General features: G+C 34.2%; 2 protein-coding genes and 1 long non-coding RNA gene across 5 annotated transcripts; 1 reads left to right on the forward strand and 2 right to left on the reverse strand.

Annotated features, from left to right (window-relative positions):
* Nucleotides 1–2136: 2136 nt before the first annotated feature.
* On the reverse strand, nucleotides 2137–8330 carry LOC128165540 (alpha-(1,3)-fucosyltransferase fut-1-like). 3 transcript variants are annotated; one of them, XM_052830182.1, is made up of 3 exons: nucleotides 8213–8330; nucleotides 4247–4313; nucleotides 2137–3503 (listed from the first exon to the last, which is right to left on the reverse strand). In XM_052830182.1, the coding sequence occupies exon 3, from the start codon at nucleotides 3433–3435 to the stop codon at nucleotides 2305–2307; it is 1131 nt and encodes a 376-aa protein (XP_052686142.1). In that variant the 5' UTR covers nucleotides 3436–3503; nucleotides 4247–4313; nucleotides 8213–8330; the 3' UTR covers nucleotides 2137–2304. The 3 variants fall into 3 exon arrangements, with proteins under 3 accessions (XP_052686142.1, XP_052686141.1, XP_052686139.1); XM_052830181.1 differs by having other exon boundaries at nucleotides 4224–4313; XM_052830179.1 differs by having other exon boundaries at nucleotides 4220–4313.
* LOC128165541 (uncharacterized) lies at nucleotides 7350–13854 on the forward strand. The gene is made up of 3 exons (XR_008241066.1): nucleotides 7350–7655; nucleotides 13339–13504; nucleotides 13738–13854. It is a non-coding gene; the product is annotated as an uncharacterized LOC128165541 (long non-coding RNA).
* On the reverse strand, nucleotides 10601–19134 carry LOC128165539 (ankyrin repeat domain-containing protein 13C-B-like). The gene is made up of 13 exons (XM_052830178.1): nucleotides 19006–19134; nucleotides 18156–18197; nucleotides 17154–17258; nucleotides 16571–16702; nucleotides 16274–16340; nucleotides 15815–15959; nucleotides 14997–15128; nucleotides 14795–14862; nucleotides 14054–14138; nucleotides 13808–13957; nucleotides 13644–13672; nucleotides 13388–13488; nucleotides 10601–13149 (listed from the first exon to the last, which is right to left on the reverse strand). Exons 1-13 carry the CDS (start codon nucleotides 19112–19114, stop codon nucleotides 13016–13018), a joined length of 1299 nt encoding a protein of 432 aa, XP_052686138.1. The 5' UTR covers nucleotides 19115–19134; the 3' UTR covers nucleotides 10601–13015.
* Between the last annotated feature and the right edge of the window lie 719 nt (nucleotides 19135–19853).

Below are 19853 nucleotides of genomic sequence, written 5' to 3' on the forward strand. Positions count from 1 at the left end.
CAGCTAGTGTTCTTGAAAAGAAATGTCATAAACTTTGAGGCGAGGAATGGGTGAGGAGGGACACCTCTCAACATGGAGTTTTTATGACTTGTAAAATTATGTATAACGATATGTGTAGCTCAGCGCATACATCGTCTTACTACTTTTCCATAGAGTCCAAAAAGGCCAAAAAATAATAAAATGGAGAAATTCCGTAAAAAAAAGCTGATGTCTCATAAAATCGTTTAAAGACTGTTTGAAGAGAAGAGAATAATGATTAGCCAACTCACTTTTATTAGCCGTATAATTTATCTGGAAGAACAAATCATTTATGAACATTTTTTTTAGAATCATTTAACTTGCAATGCGATCATTCTCTCACCAGAGGTCGTGCTACACAAGCTTCAAAGCCTGTGTAGCACGACCTCTGGTGAGAGAATTGCAGTGCGATATGTCCCATTTTTTCTTCTCATAGAGCTATAACAAATAACATGAACTATATAGGGTGATTTTTTTTATAACAGAAACAAGTGTTTGTGGAGGCGACCCTGATGAACTCCCTCTATAAAACAATGCCATAGCATCTTGCTGCGTGCCTATGCATTATATGCAATTTAAGTAAATGAAGGTTGCCATAGCTTTGTTTTACAATTAATGAACACAAAGTAGGTAAATAGGTTTTCGGCATTTTTTTAATTCACGTAATCATGCAAAGGAAGAAAATCTACAAGTGTTATTGTCACACAGCTAGAATAAATGATATAAATAATACCATTAAACGTGTTTCTCCATTGTTTTCCATCATCCATTTTTTTTAATTAAGTACATGCACCTTTCTTTTTAAGGCTGTTTGAAAATTTGAAAATACATGCGTTAAATTGAATACCGGTATATACGTACCATTAAATTAGGGTGGCATGGGACGATATTATTGTGGATAAAAGTACATTGTAACCGAACTACTTTCACCGGTTAAGAGTTTTCAAATTTTGTAATATTTGACTAAAATATGATTAAGAATTATTTTGAATTATAAAAATTATATAATCTCCAGTGCATGGGATTCGAATTCATGACTTAAAGATTATGTCACAATTTTGGGAAAGAAAAAATTACGAGATTACGAGAAAAGATCTCGTTATTACGAGATAAAAATATTTTTTTATGTGGCCCTATTCGTCTTTCGTAAATAAAACACTCAAAAAACTTAAGAGGTTCCTTCCTCTCTTTTTGAGTAACTATTTTATGTCATCTCTAGTCTAAATATTCTGCATCATATATCAATTCCATTTGTATATTTATATTTTACAAGAACAACTAATCCATATTAATAAAATTGTTTAAAGAAAATAACATATCTACAGAGTTTAGTAAGGTACTTTATTCTGTGACGGAAGGTTTTCAAGAAGAAAATGAACAATTTTAATAACTCAATAGTTTTAGAGTACTGTTACTTTATGTTCTTAATTTTTAGCGCAGACCAAACTTCCTTATAGTTTGTGTATTACGATATATTCAAGTTGTTCTGAAAAACATATTTGAACAGCTTATATTTCACAGATGTCAAGAAAAAAAACCCTCCAATTTTTGCCTATAATAGCTTATTTCTTGCCATATCTCAATTTTTTTTTAGATGTGACTCCTTCTATTTTTAATTATACCCGAGACATCAAGTGTAGGTCTACTTGTATGCAAAGTTTTGGAAAGATGGCACTACTAATATTTTTTTTATCTGCGTTATAATTAAACTTTGACTTAAATATTACTTTTATAGTCACTACATATGTTTAACTTCATACTGTATTGAAATCATAGTTAAATAATAGTTCAAACTTTAAATATTTGTTTGACTTAATAAATTTCCATGCCAATTTTTAGCAATAATTACAGGAAAATTATCATTTCTGTTCGGGGCCCTATATTTCCAAAAAATGGCATGCGACATTGGTCACAAATAAGATAAATGAATATTTTAGGTCCCCATCTTTATATCCAAGTGGCTTTCAGATGAATGACATAACTAGCATTTCAGATGCCAACTTAAATCAATCGGCAATTGTTCCTACATAATAGCAAAATGCATCTTCGCTAGCCAAGGGTTTTCGGTCCACTTTGCTCCCCATAATGGGGAGCAAAGTGGACCGAAAACCCTTGGCTAGCGAAGATGAGCAAAATGGTGAATCGTTCCACATAAATCCCTCCGAAAACTGTGGCAGAAAGCGGAAATTCGTTAATTAATGTCTTGGTATGCATCATCAAATATCATAATGAAAAATAAGGGAAATTCGTAACTTCTAAAGCTATTATCAAAATAGCTGTATCAATTCAGAAAGAACGACAACGTTTTAGCCATTTATCAATGTCTGGTATGGTGTTATTTAAAGGAGGATTGGTTTGAAGGGTTTTACACAGAGGACATAAAGCATCCTTCCAATTGAAATGTTTGGCGCCATATTTATCCTTTTCTCTCAGATATTGCACATAAAGGGTTTCGTTTGATCCTATCCTGTGAAGCTCACGTGCAAGTTCAACCGGGGACGAAAAATCTAGAGCGTTGATATATGTTCCTCTAGGAATGTATTCATGCGCGTTTGGGGGACCATTGATTACCGGAATCATTGCCAGGTCGTGAAAGAAGAAATTGAACAACTTTTCTGTGGTATAATCCTTGCAAATGGAGTTCTCGAAAGTCAAGTAGAATTTGTAATCTTTGGCGAATTTGAAATGGCAATCTGTAACTCCAGCTGAACGCACACCGCAAGACAAATGACCACATTTCCCGAAAATATCAACGGTAACGTACTTCTGGAGACTGGTGACGTAATTTTCACGTTTGGACGGAGTGTGACAATTACTGACCGCCCACGCCACCATTTTTGTTTTCATTCTGAATATTTTTGTATAATCTCGAGTTCTTGGCGATGTTCTGCGAGTTATTGTTCCATACACCACAGGAAAACTAGAGTCTTTACGAAAAGTCATTGTTGCGTCAAATTTGAACTTCCATTTTGATTGAATTTGATATAAATAAGGAGATTCAATAGAGAAAAAAATCCAAGACTGGTTTGTCTGTTTTACGGGAATGGTACTGGGTAGATTGTCACCGTAAAAAATGACTCCTCGAAATTCTTCGAAATTTCTTTTTCCGGTTTTTATAATGCATGGACTTTTAAGATGGAGAGAACAAGATGATGAATTCAATGTCAGCGGGTTAATCGACATCCAAGATGGCATGTTGTTAAACAAGATCTGGACATGCGGATCGTGACCTGTGTGAATTAGGTGCCGGTATCCGTCATCTTTGCTTGCCAGGGTTTTTGTTGGAATCGGACCATTAATTCGCGAATATAAGTTTTTGTGTAACTGTTTGCAGTTGTTTCTGAACACTGTCACAGTAAGAAGCACTAAAATACCCAGGAACATCACCGTAGTCCGATATGAGCGCACATTTACCATTTTCTGTGTCTATTTTTTTGGCATTGGAACGCCTTATGCTTTAAATTGAGACTTTTATTATCCTATTCCTGGAATAATAAGACATTTATGAAGATATTGTAATTAAATTAAACGTCACACGCGAGTTTTAGATTATGAAAAAAAAAATGTTTCATTGAGAAAAATAGTGGTTGGAAATAATACATTTGAGTTAAAAATGTTTCAACATGAGTTCTATCTGAAAAGAATCAAAAGGCTGAGGAATTCTATCCAACAATTCGTTCAATGTACAGTGGGGTGGGATGCTTCACAACCGCATGGAATAAATAAAATTCGAATTATGTATCTGTGTTACTTTGTGAGTATATAGAAAAGTTCTGTCAAAATCAATCTCTGATTACTGCTGAATAGACACGTAGAACTATTTTAACAAGACCTTGGACATTCATTAATATGTAACTATCTTTTTCTTGCGTCAAAACAAATTTAAAATGATGCTGGTTTCATGTGAAATATACACAGATTGGGTAGTTTTAGGTCAAAAGCCAGGCGAATCGTGTTGATTTCAAAGAGCCATGGCAGAGTGGCCAGCAATAAAATAGACAGGCCTATGTCAAATTGCTGTTTCACCCAACTAGCAAAAGTCCAAGCTCCTGTTAAAATGGTTCTAAATAACATAGATATCCAGATATTAAGAAGAAACTTTATAAATTTCATCACAAGCAAATTAGTTCTCGAACGTTTCTTACATACATGTATATAAAATAATACTTTTTAAATTGGATTTATGAATTTAAATACTTACATACTTGTATATCACGTAAATACATACTTCGCCAAATTGAGAGCACGAAACTGGATAAAGCAGGCTGTTGCATAGCAGCTTAAATCGCCAATGGCTGGAATTAGATTGTTGTTAATTGCAGTTTCAACGAAAGGGATGTATTTGAACAAGCACTCATTTGTTCTGCCGACGAATACTTGTACTCCACTTCAGAACATTACGTAAAATACAACTAGTGACACTTTTATAGCACGGCAAAAAAGAAATGCACCATTTTTTAAACAACAGCAGCTTTTACTCGATGTCAGGGTCTGGAAACCCTGAACTAACCAAATTTACAGTAATTACAGAAAACATATAATTACATGTATCTATATCTGGAAGATGTCGCTATATAGTTCACTCGCCATCCTTAACTCGCTGATTCTCATTTCTAACGTATGCGTTTCCCGAATTCGTATTTAGGTTTATTTAGACAGAAGACAACGATTTAGCCATTTATCAATGACTGGGGACAAAAAATAAAGAGCGTTAATGCAAGTTCCGCTAGGATAATGCAGTCATGAGGGTTTTGGGGACCATTGATTACCGGAATCATTGCCAGGTCGTGAAAAAGGAAATTGAACAACTTTTCTGTGGTATAATCAAACGCAATAAAAATGTCCACATTTCCCGAAAATATCAACGGCAACGTACTTCTGGAGACTGGTGACGTAATTTTCACGTTTGGACAGAGTGTGACAATGACTGACCGCCCACGCCACCATTTTCGATTGCATTCTAAATACTTTTTGAATAATCTCAAGTGCTTGGCAATGTTTTGCGAGTTTTTGTTCCATATACCGCTTAAAAACTAGTGTCTTTTCGGAAAGTCGTTGCGTCAAAATTGACCTTCCAAATATAAGAAGATTCCATGGAGAAAAATCCAAGACTGGTTTGTCTGTTTAGTGGGAATGATACTGGGTAGATTGTCACCGTTGAAATAATTTCCCAGAATCATTTAAATTTAAGAGCAGCGGGCTAACTAGAACCATTTTAACAAGGCCTTGGACTTTCAGTAGGATGTAAATATCTATTTCTTGCGTCAAAACAAATTAAAATGACGCTGGTTTCAAGCGAAATATGCACCGATTGCGTAGTCTTTGCTTAAAGGCCAGACAAGTCCTGTTGATTTCAAGAGCCATGACTGGCCAGCAATGAAATAGACATGCCTACGTCACATCGCTGTTAGACACAACTACCCAAAGACCAAGCTCTTGTTAAAATGGTTCTTATACCCAAGGTGGCGTGTGAAATAGGTATCCGTCTTTGCTTGCCAAGTTTTTGTTCGGACTAGCAAATATGGGTCTCCGTGTCTGTACAAAGTTGTTTTTGAACACTGCCACAGTCAGAGGCACCGAAATATCCAGGAACATAATTGCGATCCAATTTGAGCGCACATTTACTATTTTTCCTATTTTTATTTTTTTGTTAGTGCTCCCACTTTATGTCCAATTATTCTATTCCGAGAATCAAAGAATAATGAAGAAATAAGTACATTGTATATTATTTGAATTGTCAAACTAGTTTTGCGTATGAAAAAAAACAAATGTAAGATTTTTGAAAATTCATTGAGAAAATAGTTCATTAAATTTAAACATTTCCTTTGTGAAAAGAGTGTTTCAACATTAGTTTTAACAGTATAGAAATTAAGAGGGTTCGACGGTTGGGCCTTTTTAAAGGCTGTATTGATTCCCTTTAAAAGAAGAGCCTCTTATCAAAATATAATAAAACACCCAAATTTAAAGCAATATGAGCTGTATTTTTTTTTTTAGAATTTTACTTTGCTGCAAAATTCTGCTAGTATGATAAAGTCTACGTGTAACTTAAAGTTTTATGATAGGTAAAATTTGAAAATTCATTATTTTTTTTTTAGGAAGAAAGATTTCTCTTCTAAGGAATATATAGCCGATCAATTTTTGTACAGGACAACAAAAATGAAATTTTGCTCCAATTAAGGCTTCTGAACGACCTTTTACACAAAAACATGGCTAACAGAAATTCAAAAACCATGATATTTTTTGTCATTTTGAGGTCTGAACTTGATTTAATTAGAATTAATCAAGTACATGGCGCTTTCAGACCACAAGGATTATGTTTTGCATAAATTATCTAATCAATCACATCATTGATTACATCAGTAATGGGAGTTATGGATTATTTTAGTTGTAAAATATTATGGCATAAAGAATGAAATATTCATAATTTTATGATTAAATTTATGAACTTATTAATTATTGTTATATAATCATCTCTTGTCATTTTCCTGATTATTTCAAACCAAATTTGGTTAAACAATAAAGTCACAAAAGTGGCAGAGTGCAACATACCTATTTGTTATGTGATGTTTTACTGTACAAAGATGAAGGGCTCAGGTGGTTCAATTTCGAGCAGATAGAGGTTTATTATTTCATGATTATGCGAGGAATAATGCTATATGCAGTAATGGTCTATTTTGAAAATTATCAATTATGTATAAATTGATTTTTGCTCCAAGTAAGGCTTCTTAACGACCTTTTACACAAAAATATGGCTAACAGAAATTCAAAAACCATGATACTTTTTGTCATTTTAGTAGACAATAACATTTTCGTAAAAAAAAATCAACATAAAAACTGCAGCTCATATTGCTTTAAATGGTAAAATATGAAGGCGGGTATACATGGCGGAATGACCAGATACTTTGGGTACTTGCAGGCTCTCTGGAAAAAGCCAGAAAGAGACCACCACCAAAGGACAAGCGGCTCAAGTTCATCAACTTTGTTAGAGCAGGAGAGAGGGAGACGATAGGCAGCACTGGGGAGGGCAGAGGACTTCTTGGCACGGCAGGAGATTAGCAAATGCGAGCTGACCTGAAGACCAGAATGCAATTCCCAACGGAGGCAGCATCCACCAACAAGTGACCTGACGTAGTGATCTGGTCTCCGTCAAGTAGGCCTGTCATTATAGTGCAGCAGACAGTTCCTTGGGGTGAGAGATTAGAAGATGCACATGAGCGGAATTAAATGTGGAAATACCAGGAGCTGGTGGCAGATTTTTAGGAGAGTGGGTGGAGGCTATGGTGTTTTCCAGTAGAGGTTGGCGTGCGGGGCTTTGTTTGACAATTCCCTGAGAGTCATATTCGGGGGTTATTGAGTTGGAGGGAAGACAGCTCAAACGGCGACTAAGCAGAGAAGCAGAAATGGCATCGCTGTGGTTGTGGGGAAGAAGAGAGGTGCAGTGGGAGGAAACAGTGAGAGACAGCTGTGCATGTAAGATCAGAACACAAGCGGATAGCAGGATGGTCCCGGGCTGGGAGCTGATCACCCCAGTCGGTGCACCTCTGGAGGTTGTCGTGGACAGCGCCAAAACAACCGAGAGAGAAGGATCCACCTGATGACGGGATCGTCACACATCTCAATCACCAAGATGTTGACAGGTACATGTAATTGTTGTTTTTTTTTTCTTTACTTTTAATATCAAAAAATGGCTGAACGATTCGTATCTTAGAATTTTAAAAAGATCTTTTGGCTAGTTTGTTGACCATCGATACAGCCTCTTGAATGTATTTGGATTTCTACCGTAGCTATACAATATAATTGGTTCATTGAGAAATCGCATGAAATGAGTAAAGGGTATCTGTATTTCAAAGAAAAATAATCAAACTATCGGTACAAATTATTATTTTTTTAAAACCGTTTTAGTAAATTAAAATAAAAAGACTTTTTAAGTATGAAAACCCGCATCATATTACAGCGAATCGTGGCGTAGGCAATAAAAGACAAATGATCCAAGTCTTATTCTTTATGGAGAAATTAAAACAATAGAATTAAAAGAAAAATCAGAAGAAAATGAAATATTTGAATATTATAATCCGAATATTTCAAAATTTACACCATTACAACTGTTGTCAAGGTGTAAATTTTGTATTTACTGCCTACCGTTTAATTCAAAATTTACAACATGGTGATAAGAAATTACTAAAGATAAGCTTACTTAAAGAATTGTTTGAGGAAGTTTTGAAATCGTACGGATATTTTTTTTATCTTTTAACGAAGAACAATAATGTCCCTGTAAATATACAATGTATAAAACAAAAGGTTCGTCGCACAATGGGATCGGCTGTTACAGAGGTTTATCTTGCACATAAACATGTGCGAATAAATTGCATACTTATGATTTTTGTCGCCACATTTCCTTCCCTGTCAGTTTTTGAATCTTGAAGGTAAATGAGAATTGTACTGTTTGTGTGTAATGAATACATGTATCATGTTTTAAAATTGAAAACCATCGCTAATATCAGCAACCGCATTTTGAACTAAGACTTGCTCCACCGCTTTCAACCCCCCGCCTTTTCCAAAAATATCTTATTTAGATAATTCGTAGAAAAGGCTACCCGTATCGTGCATGATGGAGCTACATGCTGACACGACCGTTCAGAAAGCCCACTTTTTGGTGGGCTTTTCGTACATATATATTTTTTTCATTTAATATTAACTTCCTATCCCTTTACTTATTGTCCCATTTGTTGGTTATAATTGGTTTCGACCCTGAAAACCTTACGGTCGCTGTCAGAGAATCAATGACATGGATGGATCTCAGGCATGAAGAGAAGATTAATTTCGTTAATTTTTTTTTCTACCTGCACCTTTAAAAAGTGGGGGAGCGGTGGTTAACTCATCCAGAATTAAATAAAATGAAAAATGGGTGGCTGCCCCCCCCCCCCCCCCCCTTTGGATGCCACGTGAATGCTTTTGTCGGTTCAGCTTATTGCAGAACCATCGATTTGAGAAATGAAATCCTTGTAGAAACTTCCAGCATACAAGTACTATTATTACACTTTCATGTTCAATACTGAAATCTGATTGGTTTAGACGCAGTTGGTAATCCGTTCTATTACCCTCCGCGCTAGCAACACACTTGGCAACGGGTAACACTATACAATTATTTAATGCTTTAGCAGTCAATAGACCAGAATATTTTTCCCGAGGTGCAGGGAACAGCTCAGTATGATCTATTGCCCGAGGCCAACGGCCGAGGGCAATAGATCATACTGAGCTGTTCCCTGCACCAAGGGAAAAAATTCTGGTCTATTGACTGTTCAAGCGTTAAATAATTGTTTTATTACCTAATTCCTTTTTTATTTTTCGGGACTTACGATTTGCATATTGCAGATGATTTTCGTGCCATTATGCAATATACTAAGATTTTTTTTCCATCTTTTACATGCACAAAACCTGTTGCATGCATTACAACATCTCAATTTAATAGTTTACACAAAGAAGGGGGAATCTTCAACCTATTAGATTTTAAATACATGTAGTCTTTTACCTTATATCAGGCTTTAAAACTATTGCTTATTTGATACTCCATTTTGATAACATTGAATTTGGTTTCACCAAGTACTAAAAACAGCGTCTATGTAAAGGAATATACATTCCATGAGAACTATCGAAAGGATGTAACATTAACATACCAGCGTTCTGAAATACGTTGCCGGTCCAATAGATCGCAGTCTATTGACCGGCGGTCAATAGATCGCAGTCTATTGACCGGCGCTCCAATAGATCGAAGACTATTGACCGGCGGTCTAATAGATCGCAGTCTATTGACCGGCAGTTCAAAATAGACGCAAATATTTAATATGTAATAAAACATCAAAATCCCTTTGATTAGGTAATAATTCGTAATGTTACCCGTTGCTAATTGCGTTGTTAACGCTGAGGGTAATAGAACAGATTATGAACTGCGTAAAAACCAATCAGATTTCAGTATTTAACATGTAAGTATAACAAAACGAATTATTACATGCGCGTAAAAGATGCGCGTACGGTTCGTCGTAGAATTCTAGAATTCTGCTTTCTATATAAAAGCAGTAAAATTCTCTTTAACATTCAATATAATAAAATAAATAGTGCCTGTTTGGGAGGGTAACTGTTGAAATTGACATCCCGAGACAACCATTGTCAATTTCAACAGTTACCCTCCCAAACAGGCACTATTTATATAGTATATAATGAACGTCACCAGTGAAAGACTTCATTTGTTGGTCAGTGTTCAGTGCTCTGGGTCATTAAACAGTACAAGTTCTTTATCCACCCCAACCCTACCTCAAAGCGAGACCTAGGAATGGGTTAGAAATTAGAATGACCAAGACTACATCACAATTCCAATATTCCACGCTTATTTGGAGAAGGTTTCATGGGTTAACTAACATTCTACATGTATTTTAATTGACTTCAGTTTGAGGAAGAAGTAACTGTTGTTCCAACCTTCTGAATGCGAATGAAGCGCTAACCGTCTGGGCTATAGTGGTGATGAAAGATACTTCACAGTAAATGGAGTTATCTTGGGGGTGGTCAGAGAGAAAAAAAAACCATGAAATAATGATGGTGATGATGATTTTATTCACAGCTATAAAAATCTTATCATTTTATGGTAAACAAAACAGAAATGCTTTACAACACAAGAAAAAATGTATAGACAGCAAATATGCATTATTCGGTCTCAGAAACAGGTGTGCAATTTCGACACTAACAACTATGAGCATCAGTGTTGTAGCGATGAAGACCCTGCAAATCTACAACAGGATATGTATATAATTTGATTGATGACAATAAGATTACAGCCTCACAGAAAACCTTAATAACTCTCTATCAATTGATACAAATCTAGCACAGCTTCAAAATACAAAGACAAAGGCAAATATATTGTCAGAAGATAGATACACAAATTAAGAATGCTACTGCATCATCAATAAAGCAACAAAAAATCACAGAAACCCGTGTATTACATATACACACACCACACTGGATTCAAATTCAACTTCATATGACTAGAATTGTTTGTGTTGCTTTTCTTAAGATAAACAGTTCAATATGGAATGCATTCAGAGTATAAGCACTCAATAATTACATAATAAATTGTTTGCAGCAGGGTAGTATTCTAAATTTGGTTTCCTGAAACCCTGCCACTGACAAAATCTCAATACAACAGCTATATATTCTATGTTCAACACTGTGTAATTAAATTAAATGATATATCAAGAACATATTTAACTTTTTTTTTTCTTCCTGGGGTTAAACATTATCAATTGAAACAGGAAACATGATTTCCTCAGACAAAATCCAGACGTGCAAAACCACTTCTGATTAAAATAAAATTTAAAACGTGACCTTCCATTTTGCAAATGTATTACATTTGGCCTCCGATGTTTGAAATATTTTCTTTGTCAAACCCCCCCCCCCCAAAAAAAAACCCCCTGAAAAATAGGGATCCTGATAAAAAAGAGAAATACATTCTTGTTTGTTGTCAACTACACAATGTAACCAATATCACGAAATCTTAAAATTCAATAAATAACGCTTTCTCTTGGAATATTATTTCTGTGACTAGACAAAGACAATAACTAATTAGGAATGGCAGTATACTACCCAAGGCTTGCTATTGGAAGTCAGCTAACATGAAAACCACAATACTCACTGAACTAAAAATGTACAGACAACAAGATTTATCACAACAAGCAATAGAAATATGGATCTCAGCAAACAGGCAAACAACCTTATTCATTCAACAGAGCACTGCAAATTTAAGTAGCCTTTTCAGTACTGTAAAATTCCTCTCTCTCTCTCTCTCTCTCCTAAACATACTAAGTACTAGCTATCTTAAATGCCATAAAGTGCAAATAAATACTAAATCTCATCAATTTCATGGGACAGACATTTAATCATTGAAATACTTGTTTATGAGCAATCAATTTCCTGTTTAAATATATGCATTTCCATAAATGTTTGTACTAAAAAAGGAAATTACATGAATCAAATAAAATGACCTTCCAAACATACTTTCAGTTTGACTTTGACTTCCAAATCAGGTTGCTTGGTTCAAAGTATACACTTTGTATTTATCCTTCCTGCAAGAACAGAAATAGCCATACTGTATACAGGGTTATTTTTTGCTCCGTCTTGAATTTGCCCAGTCACAGTTGAGTTTAAAGAGACATAATTTGAGACACTGAAATTTGCCCAGTCTTGAATTTGCTCACTGACAACGAAGGCGAAAATAACAAGGGGGCAAATATTTCCCTGTATAAAGTATAAAACTATTATCCCTTTGTAATGTATATAATTTTCTGTCTTCAGTTGTTAAATATTTACCTTATATGATGTTGGTTCCAACCCTGATAAAGAAATTCCTTTTCTAATTATCATCTTTAATTCACCTAATTTACACTGTTGATTAAGTATAGGTCGTCACTTGTATTAAAAAACTCAACAATTTTAAGATGTTTAGGATATATTTCAGGGCTGCGTTTTACAAAAGAACTTAGGACCAAATTAATGAATGTTAATTAATCACAAACTAATCAATATTTTATTCTCATGGCTGTAAAATATAATTATGGACATCAGAGTAGTTGTTTAAATATGGTTTGTTTAAGTTTTGTTCAATAAATATCATTTCATAAGACTGAAAATATTTACGACTTTGTTGTAAGTTCTTTTGTAAAATGCAGTTCAGGAATCCAAAATAACCTTCAAGCATGCATTTTGAACTAGTATTTCATTATCATGACAAAGAAAGATAATTTCAAGATAGATGTACTCAGAAGAAAGTTTTTTCCACACTCTAAAAAAGCAGTGTCATTTCTGTACTACAGATGCCCAGATTAGTCAGGGGGACCTCCATCCCCACCGCTAGTTCTAGGTACCCCTCCCCTGGATTTTCCGGGTCCTCCTGGACTATTATCACATTTCTGACACTTGAGACTATGTCCATGATACTAATGTCCATCATCTGTCATAAATCCGGGAACCTGTTTGGATTTTCGCGATAATTTGGCGGAACTACGAACATGGCGTCGTCTATGTCATCCCGCCAATCAAAAGAGGTGAAGGTGACCTTGGCAGTCACTGTAGGGAATACTGGGATTTCTAGGAGAAACGAAGAAATGCAGTACATCTTGTACAAAACCATATTGTACATGTATATTGCACTAAATATTAAAAAATATTGTTGAAAAGTACTTCATTTAATATACAACATAACTATTTATTAAACAATATACTTTTACAGCATATTTGGTACAATACATTAAAGATGATGATTTTTTTTCTATCCAGTATAAAACAGCTAAAAGGACACCTAGGACAGTTACGCAAGTATAGTTACCTATTTTCACAGGAAAGCCATCAGGTAGTTTGGTTGTCATAAATTCTCTCAATTTTTGAAATTGTTTAAAAGGCGCAATAACTTCTAAAACATCCAGCAGTCTACAAAGAAATCCAGGTAGGTTTTTCAGTAAAAAGGCTGCTTTCATATTAACTATCAGTATACTTATGCTATCATTAGTTGTACATTATTTTACAATAATTTATATCATCTTCATAAAGGAAAAACTTGAAGAATCGATAAAAAAATTACTTACACATCAATTGACATTGGAAAATTCTTACTCTAAAAAAGAAAATCTTAATATTAATACAATATACTCATTTTGCATAATTATTTCATCATTTTAGATATTTCAATATTCAAGAGAGATATTTGAGAGAGGCAGAGATTGACGAACATGAATCAACAACACATTACCATAGCCACAGTTGCTTTGAAGGACTTTGTGTTTCCCTTAGCAACCCAAGGTCGCCCCAGACAGGGGGGGCTGCCTGCAGGTTCAGCGATGTACTCCTCCCATGTAACACTGCTTTCCTCGGGGACAGGCAATGAGGGTCTTCTCTGAAACTGTCAACCCGAGATCCATATAAATGTATTACAATCTTAGTACATATACAGGAACTTCTACTTTTAGTCATGTACTACATGCCTCAATGCACCTACCTCGCAGTCATTCCAGTTTCCTTTGGTTAAATTCTCCATGATAGCTTTATTTTTCTGGATGTCGTCAGGACTAAGATGCTCCCTCCTACAACAAAGAATAAAATCAATCAAAGTTGTTCTATGCTCAGTACTTAATGGGCTTAATTTTTAAAAATTGGGTAGGGGAGTGAGTGAAGGTGGTCAATTTCAAATATAAATTTGTAAATTAACATGATTTATGTGAAATAAATATTCAAAAGCTTTAAAAATTTAGCTTAAACCCATTCCATCTCTTTCAAGTTTCAACTAAAGAAATGTCTTTTTGTTATTCTTATTAATTCATCATTAGGAATCATTCATATTGATGGGAGCCAAATCTCATGGATTTCACAGATTTCACAGATTCATGGGGACATAATTTTGTGGATTAGTTTGTACAGGAAATGAACAAAGACTATGTTTCAAATTAGTTGAAGATAAAAATTTATTGGTCCAGAGTACCTATAAAATCTAGAAAAATTTAGCCCTATAAATTCCATTGATATATATAGTCATACATTCAGTATATATATCTGAATTTAGAAAACCAAAAATGGTGAGTGGCGATGAAAAAGGAGTTCTAAGGATGAATGCTACATACTTTATTAATACCATATCACTGATCAGGGATATATTAACATAACCCACATTTACTTACTGCTCTAAAAATGAATGTTTGCTGAACATTTTTTACTTTATAAAAATTAAAGAATCACAATATACCTTTTTCTGGAATCCAGAATCAGACCATTCACTGCATAGAAATCAGCCTCAAATTCTCCCACCCTCTCCTAAAATGTATGAACAAATTAACTTGAAACAAAAAATTTCCAACTGTCTGAAAGTCAAGATTTGGTATACATGTATTTGTTTTGGGATATAAATAAAAAAAACAGTGTAACAAATAACTGATAACTGTATTTACTGTTTTGTCCTCTCTGAACAACCAGCCACTCTGAGCCCGGGAGAAGGTGATGCTCTTTGTGGACATCTGGGCGGCCATGATATCACTACTCATCAGAATGTCCACCTCATCCTCTAGTTCCTGCTCCGATTCCTTCAAAAATGGAAAGTAAAATACAGTCAAATTTTATTACATGTATTATGAATGGGATTGAGAATATACCAACAAGATATCGGAGAATTCTAAACACTGAGGTTAATACACATCAATTAGCAGTGGTATGGACCTTCCATTTCACGTCAACACACTCCATGTAAATTAATTTGTTAAGATATATAATATAACTTCTGCAATTTTTTCTGACTATTGAAAATATCAAAAGAATAAAAATATAACTCTCTGACAGCTACATCAAAGTGTCAGCTAGATCCTGCTGAAGTTCCTTTTTGTTAAAAAAAAATTGTCACGGTCAAACTACATACTAGTACATGTACTGTGGAATCATCATTGTTTGTAGAGGACCAATGTTCGTTTTCGTGGATAACCCTTGCCCACGAATGTATATACAAGCATTTGTTTAATATTTACCGGTATTAAAATTATCTCAAACTTGCTACCAATGAGATCACGTCCCCACGAACCAGAAAAAATTTCGCTACCCACGAACATTGGCCCCCACGAATAAAAATAATTCAACGGTACTTATAAGCCTCCCATTAAAATATCAAAACTGTTAAAATATAAAACTGGTTAAAAATTTTTTTCTTACTTTTAAAAATGCATTTATATAAGAATAATTTTTCAGAATGTAAGTATTATTTGAGTGTTGTGTCCCGTACCTCTGACCTAATTCTCTGAAATTCGTGGGATTTGTTGTCCAGCACTGTGAGGCCTTTGTTGGGGGGTGCATCTCCATCAAACACGAAGGTGATGTCGCCCCTCTCCCAGCGCATGTCATTGAAATCAACCAGCGTTGTGTCCAATCTGTCGGTCAGACCCAACAAACACATTTAAGACACCAATATATCAATAAAACACAAAAATTCAGACCCAACGAATACACAAATTCATACAGGATTTATGAATAAAACATGGAAAATGAAGACAAAACAAATACATGTGAATGGATTTAATGAATGTCTTATTGATAAGATATACTGCTATACACAAAACATTAAAAACAAATGCAACAGCCTGCATGTGCCATAATAAATCATGAAGAAAAAGTTCAAAAGAAAAATGATGAAAGTTTTACTACAAGATAACAAGAGTAAAAATATTTGGAAAATGTTTAATACCTCAAACAACTCCCTTTCTTGTGGATTTTGCAGATGTCTGATGGAAGTATGCGTGATACTAGAGGCACTGTACAAAAAAATGCAGAAACATCATTTCATTAGAAAGTAATGTAATTAGTTTTTGTTGCATTGATTTATAACAATACATATTAACTAAAAGAAATTTCAAGAGTGAAACTTTTTTATACAGAAGCAAATGATTCAGTTCTTGCTCTTTAAAGCCAGGATCAGAAGTTACATAATAACATTAAAATTCTCTTCTATAGTTTAACTGACAGAAGTGAATGGCTTACATACCCCAGCTTTGAAAATCCCACTTGAGTTCTACATAAAAGTCTCCTATGTCCTTCAGAGCTTGAATCAAGGCTGGTCTCCTCTCTTCTAAAGTTTCTTTGGATTGTTGTCTCAGTTTTTTCAGCAAACACATTACTACAAAGAGTGCTTAACTGTTAACAGTAGTCATTCACTATCACAAAAGTCTGCATTGTACCAAAGTCCAACAAAAACCTAGAAATCTCTGCATTTCTTTTAATGACACTAGTTAAAAAACAATTCAGTTTACTACTTTTCATACATAATTGTCAGATGTAAAAACTAAATACCAATTAAAATTCTCAGTCATAAGATTAATAAAGTCAACCAAAGGATCTATGTTTTATACAATAACATGAAGCTACATGTAAATTTTTGTTTAAATAATTTCACATTTTTGCTAATCTGACATTATTATCATAAACACGTCACACAAGCATTGACTATAATATCATATTAGCGTCACATACAACAACTCAAATTCTTATTTAAAATATTATTCATATTAAGATGAATCTCAAATCATTTCAATATAACCCAGCTAACCTTGAAGTTTAATATAACTTACTAGTTTGTCTGCTTCCAAAACTGATGGCCTCTGCCAGTGGAGTCCAGCCCTGGAGATTCTTGACCCTGACAGGTGCCCCGTGTGCTAACAATAACTGGATGCAGTCTGAATGGAATCAGTCATTCACATTATATGCTATGTGAACTAAATGTCATATTTTGAATACACAGGCCGTTTATTCACACACTTTTTATGTGAGGTATAAGCCAAACAGGGTCAAGGGGAGAGAAATAAGCAGTTATATGACATTTAAATTTAAGAGAGAATTGAGCCACTCCAATTAAAGCATCTCTTCCCTTTACATGCCGATAAAAGATCACCCAGAATACCATGTAAACAAAAAGGGTTTCCTGGGGTTTTTTTTAATATTGATGTGTGTCACATTATTTCTATTGCTGATGAAATGGAAACAATGGGAATGATGCAATGCGAATATAGAAATGGAATATGAGGTAATTTGATAAAAGTAGTCAGAAATCTGAATTAGAAATCTAGGGTGAATCTTAAAGCTATAAAAGCATTATTAAATCAGGAAGAAATTGGGACCTTTCGGGCCGAGTATCGGCAGACTACTCACGCTAGATATCATGCTTTAGTAGTCACAATTCTTTGCACTAGTGTGTCCATGAAATGGAAAAGAAAATCAATATTTTTGTGATAAGCCAGATATTATTTTGTTTACTTTTTTTTAGCCAGATTTATTTTCTATTAACCAGGGTAATTTCTTAGTTTATACTTCAATAACAACATTAATTTTTTTTTTGGGGGGGGGGATTGCATAAATATTTTAACTATTTAGACAACTTGAGTGGTGTGTGTGTCACAATAAATTATCATTCAGATTCTACAATAAGCTGAAAGTAATGACTAATCATTATCTGTATTGACAATAACTCCCAGTTTTTTTACTTCTTTAGTTTTATGTGAAAATCTTTCATTCAATGTTTGTCCATTTGTTACTCTAAAAGTTTTATAATCTGTCTGTGGTGCATTGCCACCCACCTTTTCTTCCAAGCATAACAGCCAGGTGCAGGGCTGTATTCCCTATAAAACAAAAGAAAAACAGCTGTTATTGTTACAGGACATGAGGTATTTAATTGACTTTTATGATGGGTTGAATCAATGTGAACAATGTTAAGATAAAACATGTACATGATATGTTATCTCAACGTCATTCAAGGGAATGGCCTCAATATATAAGCATAACACATCATTAATTGTATTAATTTGTACCATCCAAATTATTGAAGAGCCAGGTGATGAAGTGAAAGGAAAATAATTGAATACAACTGAATTTTCATCACATGTTAATGGGTGATCTGGAGGAAGTAGCAAGATTTGATGCTTGAGGACAACTCATAAATAAAATTCACTTCTGCTTTAATGCCTGTCTATAATATAGAACCAGGAAAATCAAAATATGACCCTTGTCATTAATTAGACTATATGAAATAATAGAGAGCAGAGACTTTTATAAGAATAATTTTTTTATTTTGAAATGACAGAAGTTGATCTTTTATTAAGATGTCAAATGATCGTTCTTTGTTAAACTCTTGCTTCCTTGACAGTGGTCCTCTCAAGGGGTTATAGACTGATGTTGGAATTGACAGTTGATCGAATGTCACCCTCAGTGCTGTACATACTAACTCTATACAAAGCTTAAGTACAATAGTAAAAACTATCAGAAGTGTCCTGAATTCATTCCCGCATCGAAAGAGTTTTAAATAGATTGGATCGTATAAAGTCAACAAATGGGTGATGTTGACATTATGATTTTCACACCGGTGTGCAAAAAAAAAAGAATACAACTGGCAATAAAACTGAAATAATGGGAAAAGAAATAAAATTATACCGTGCATATCTTTAAGTGACACATCATTTACACGCAGCAACTGTGATAATCTCCTGATATCGTTGTGAAAGACGCATTCGTGGAGTGGATATCCTTCCCAGTCCGCCATTAGTTGATATTTGCATATTTTCCAGGAGTTCAAACAATTCGAACGTAAACCTATTCGTGGAACACCCCCCTTCTTTTTTCTTTTATCACAAGTGACAAATATATTTGTGACATTTCATAAAAAGATTATGTCATTAATAAATGCGTTTTTAATTTGATTTTTTTTAGAGACAAATACAAATAAGGACTTTTTACCGTACATTTTTTTTTTCATCGGTATTAACCGTATTATGCACATTGCAACGTTATTTTTTTTCATTCAATAATGAATCGATTGATTTTCTGTTATGCCAAAAACACCGATTTGCTATTCGGCGACGCAGCTCAATGAAATTTGTCAGCTTTAATGATGAATACCAATAATATATATCATTATCATCAGCATCAGGTATACCTATATACTTATGGGTGGTTTTAATCAGACTGCAGATCTATATAATATTATAATTATGTACTTATTTTTTCAATTTCTACCCCAATTTAGACTGTCAGTCAATGTAATTAACTAACCTATCGGTCGATCATGGAAAATTTGAATGCTTTTTGCTGTATTCTTGATTACTCCCCAAAATATTTAATCAATAAATATACATGTACAAAAGATGTAACATGAACTCTTATTTTTTTCTTTGATTTTACACAGTTTTCACTAACTACATGTATTATATGCGGATGTGGTTATGAATGATAAAAAAGATAAAGACAACTTTTCATAAATCTTTTTAAAATATCATGATAAA

Source organism: Crassostrea angulata, chromosome 10 (genome assembly GCF_025612915.1).
Source record: "Crassostrea angulata isolate pt1a10 chromosome 10, ASM2561291v2, whole genome shotgun sequence".
Classification (NCBI taxonomy): domain Eukaryota; kingdom Metazoa; phylum Mollusca; class Bivalvia; order Ostreida; family Ostreidae; genus Magallana; species Magallana angulata.